Here is a 4,308-nt window from a genome sequence, read left to right on the forward strand (position 1 = left end):
TTCCCTTTCCTCCCTGCTGTAGAGCCAGGACCTGTTAGGTGTTTTTTGGGAGAAGGTAGCTAATTGAGCAGATATTGATTGCTAAGCAGAGAGTTATGAAAAGTTGGGCAGACATTATGAATATGAAAACCTCCGCATGGTGCAAAATGAGGAATACCAGTGAGAAGGAAGTCTTGCAGCTGTTGTGATAAAGAACCCGCACTGAAGAAGCATGTGGACATTGGGGTAGGACAGCACCTCTTCAATTTATAGCACTCTGGTTTATTTACATCTTTGCAGTGTCCTCATGTGATGGTAGGGGCAGGCAAGTGACCTAAGAGACTGTTATCTCCTCCTCTTCTTCTTCCCCTTCATCATCCTCTTCCTCTGAGTCTGAGAAGTCTGAAGGTTTGCTGGGGCTGCTAGAATGGGATGGAGAAGGAGACATCTGGGAGTCCAGTCTGTCCCTCAGGTGCAGATGATCTGGGGACTGGTGGTAGGTTAGGGGATGCTGGGGGCTGGGTGGGCACATGGGGGGAACTTCCTCCTCCTCCTCTCCTGAACACTTCTTGCCTACATCACTGAGGTCTGGGTGAGGGTTGAACTTGGTGGGTAGGGTCTGTTCTCTGCAGCCACCAGAGGAGAGGAGCTCTCTTTCTTTGGAATTCCTCCATTTCATCCTCCTGTTCTGAAACCAGATCTTCACCTAAGGGACAAAGCAACAAAGGAGTGAAACAGTTCAGTAAAACAGGGACCAGAAAAGATGTTTTGGCTGCACTCTCAAAACCCTGCACATGCCCATACTGAAGCTAACAGGAGCCACAGAATCTGATCTTTGGAGGACCCTAGGAGAGATCTCAGGGGCAATCAGGCTGTGGTCCAAGTCACCCAGATGGGAATTGTGTTATTTTTGCCTCTGTTCATCACCTCTGACTTACTTTGGGTGTTCTCCCTGCTCCCGTCCCCTTCTCCCTGCTCCCATCCACTTTTCCCCTACTTCTCTCAAGCTGCCTCCAGAGAGTGGGGGATCTTGGCTCCCCACACACTCTCTGCCCTCCCCCCACCTGGTGCCCCTCTCACCTGTGAGTCCTTGAGGCCCAGCTTGGCCGCCAGCTTCTTCCTGTCAGGTTTGCTGATGTACTTCTGTTTCTGGAACATCTTCTCCAGTGCCTTGCGCTGGACATCAGAGAAGACGGCGCGGCGCAGCATCCCCCGGCGGGGCTTGCCCCGGGCAGCCAGCGGCCAGGAGAAGGTGCCAGGGATGGGGACCACGGTGGAGGCAGCTGTGGGAGGGACATACGGCACTGAGAAGAGCGGGACTGGCCCCCACCATCCCTCCCTGCCCTTCGGGAGGGCACTCATCAACCTGGGGCTGTGAAAAGGAGATTTAAGCTTAACCAATCATCCCCCTTTCAGGCAGCAATCGCCGGGATTAGATCTATCAACTCAAATGTGGAAAATGTGTCAATGGTGGCCGGTTTTGTTGGGAGATTCAAAGGTCCCCGGCCTGAAAAGGCAAAGCGAAGCGTACCGGCTAAGATAGAGGTATAATAAAAAAGCTCTCCCTCCCACTCAGAAGCATTTGATTTTTTTTTTTCAGATGCTTTTATCATTTCAGATGCTTTATTATGCTGGAGATGAAAATGAGGACTTTTCTGATTCCGAACAAAACCGCTCCTCTTCAGATGCAGTTTTGATCAATCAGTATTCATCTTTTTATAATAATCTCTTCTCTCTCCCTCCCCCCCGTTCCAAAGTTGGAGAATTCAATTCGAAGACATGAAAAGTAGCAGCTAATTAGCACACTGCCTGGTTCCCAATGGCATTAGTATGATAAAAAAGGGCAGAGTTTCGCCTTTAAAAAAAAAAAAGGAGGGGGAGAACCTCCCCAGGAGAGACAGAGATGCTAATGAAGCGTGAATGGTAATTGTGTAGTAATGAACTAACAGAAAAAGACTGAGGACAAGCAGCTAACGCCATATATTACTGGAACAAAAGAGATTTACACTTTCAAACTAAACACAACGGCATGCCAGGCTCCTCGGGAGAATACTGATGGCACAATCGTCTCTTTCCCGAAATCATTTTCATTAAATGGACATGAAAAGCTATTTATAAAGCTCAAGTTGTTTTTGTTAGGCTATTCACATGCTGGAGAAAAGAAGCAAATTCCATTATCCAGAGGATGAATAGAAGAGCTTAGGTTTTTTGGGGTTTGTTTTTTTTGTTTTTGTTTTTGTTTTTTTTCTCTTTCCATCTTTCCATTTCCCCGTTTTCTTTTTAAATTCATAGCTTGTTTGTGTAATTAGATTTCGGGTTTTTTGTTGTTGTTTTTTTTAATTGTTCTCTTAGTATCATAATACTTGCGTGCTGTGATAATCACAGCCCCGTGGCCTGCTTTCTCGCCTTTCCCCTGTTGTTTGACGGTGTAACCGGGAAGATGAAGGAGCGAAGGTAGGCGGCGGAGGTGATGGAGCAGAGGATAAAGACGCGGCGGAGGCGGAGCAGGGCAGTCACGCTGCTCCCGCAGTTCGCTGGATTCCCCCGTTCCGCGGAAAGGTTCGGGGGACACCCACATGCTCCCTCCCTCTCTCTATCCCTCCCTGCCTCCCACCCTGCGCGGGCGCGGAGCTCGGGCGGCGGCGGGAGCTGATCGCTCCTCGTGGTGCTGAAACGTCAGCGTCGGCCGGCAGGGAGGGAGGGAGGCAGGGAGGGAGGGAGGAGGGACCGGCCTCGCCTCGGGACCGTGACAATCCCGGCTAATTTGCGGATCAGCGGGGGGAGCGGGCAGGGAATGTCAGGCAGTCACTGCCTGTGCTAAATCGGGCAGCAAATTGGCGCGACTGATGCTTGAATGTTGTACTCCCTCCAACCTCTGAACTGCGGCATAACCCCGCCGGGGGGAACGCAGGGACGGGGAGAAATCACCGGGCTGTGCCGGCAGAGGGGTCCGCCCGCACACAGGGACACTTTTAAACACCTACCTGGGAAATAGGAAGATCTGAGAAAGGGCTGGAAGGATCCTTCAAAGTACGGAAAGGAGAAAGTCTTTGGCGGGACGCTCTGAAGCAACGCAGGAGAGGTTTCTAGTAAATAAATAAAATCAAATTAATCGGAGAAAACCCGCCAGTTGGACTCGACCGACGGCGAGGTTGGGTTCTGTCGCTCGGTCTGGAGTCCAGTGCTGTGGCACTTTTAGAAAAAATAAAAGAGCCAGACTGAACTCGGAACGGCCGGGGAAAAGTGGCACTTCTGTTGGTTTTGCCAGCAAAGCGACACTCGTGAGGACAGGGTCAGCCGTAAGACAGTCTCGGGGAACTCGCCTCTGGGAACCCTCCCTCCTCCTGCTCCTCCCGTCCCGGAGCGGGACCGGCCGCCGGCAGCGCTGCCCCTCGCCCTTGAAATCTGAGCCATGCCGGAGGGCTCTGCAGCTCGGGTCTGGGTCCTCCCTCCTTTTCCTAAACCGGCTCTCTTCGCTGCCCCTCGCCCGGCACCCCCCTCCTGAGGACGGTGTGTCCCCAGCGCCCGGAGCCGCGGCCGGCGGCGGCTCGGGGTGTGCCCCGCTTACCGGCTCGGGGTGTGGAGGAGAGGATGGCGTTGACTCCAAACTTCAGGAAAGTGGAGTCGCTGCTGGAAGTCTGTGGCGAACAGATCCTCCTGGAGCCCGCGGTGGTGGAGCTGGGGAGCTCTGGCGTCCCCGAGTCCGTCCTGGCCGCCGAGGCTGGAGGGGACATGCTGGGTGCGGGGGCAGTCCTGGGCAGGTAGCTGGTGGGCCTGCTGATCCGGATTAAATCTTCAACCAGGAAGCTGGAATGGCTGGAAAAAGCCGACTGCAGTGACTGAGGCAAGGTGAGGGTGGGGGTCGGCCGGAGGAGGCTGGGGTAGACAGCTGGAGGGGAGATGAGGCTGGGGAACATCATCGCAGGGGCCGTCCGCGGAACCGGGCTGGGGCCGCTCTCCTGCTTATTTGTTTGTTTGCTTTTCTTTTCTGCTTTGCAAACCTGGGTTGGTAAAGATCCAGCCAGCGAGTCTGGCGGAGTTCTCTCTGCCCCTTCCTCCTGGACCATGAGTTTTATAGTGGTCAGCCCCGCTGAGGCTCTTTCAAAAGTGACAGCCCCAACAATGGGGTTCAACAAAGTTCTCCACTTGAGCTTCATTCAGGGCGAGCTCCCGGCTTCTCCATTGGTCCGGGGCTGCAATTTATGATTGGATTAGACTTCATAAGCAACCAGGGCACAATGGCCCAGCCACAAAGAAAGTGTAGTCATCAATTTTGCATATTGACCGCCTCTTTGGAATACTGCGCTCCAAAGGCTCCCAGCAGGGTTT

The 4,308-nt window shown here is 53.2% G+C and overlaps 1 protein-coding gene across 1 annotated transcript; it reads right to left on the reverse strand.

Moving 5' to 3' along the window:
• Nucleotides 1–313: 313 nt before the first annotated feature.
• Nucleotides 314–3,899, reverse strand: DBX1 (developing brain homeobox 1). The gene is made up of 4 exons (XM_058829472.1): nt 3,548–3,899; nt 2,964–3,065; nt 1,060–1,262; nt 314–685 (listed from the first exon to the last, which is right to left on the reverse strand). Exons 1-4 carry the CDS (start codon nt 3,897–3,899, stop codon nt 314–316), a joined length of 1,029 nt encoding a protein of 342 aa, XP_058685455.1.
• Between the last annotated feature and the right edge of the window lie 409 nt (nt 3,900–4,308).

This window comes from Poecile atricapillus, chromosome 1 (genome assembly GCF_030490865.1).
Source record: "Poecile atricapillus isolate bPoeAtr1 chromosome 1, bPoeAtr1.hap1, whole genome shotgun sequence".
Taxonomy (NCBI): domain Eukaryota; kingdom Metazoa; phylum Chordata; class Aves; order Passeriformes; family Paridae; genus Poecile; species Poecile atricapillus.

What these genes read in the sequence shown, in the direction of transcription:
- DBX1 (XM_058829472.1), bottom strand. Translation starts at nt 3,899, where the DNA reads ATGATGTTCCCCAGCCTCATCTCCCCTCCAGCTGTCTACCCCAGCCTC. An exon ending in CAGATCTTCCTATTTCCCAG is followed by an intron (nt 1,263 to 2,963) that starts GTAGGTGTTTAA and finishes TCCCTCCCACAG; the next exon opens with CTGCCTCCACCGTGGTCCCC. An exon ending in TGGGCCTCAAGGACTCACAG is followed by an intron (nt 686 to 1,059) that starts GTGAGAGGGGCA and finishes TTTGTCCCTTAG; the next exon opens with GTGAAGATCTGGTTTCAGAA.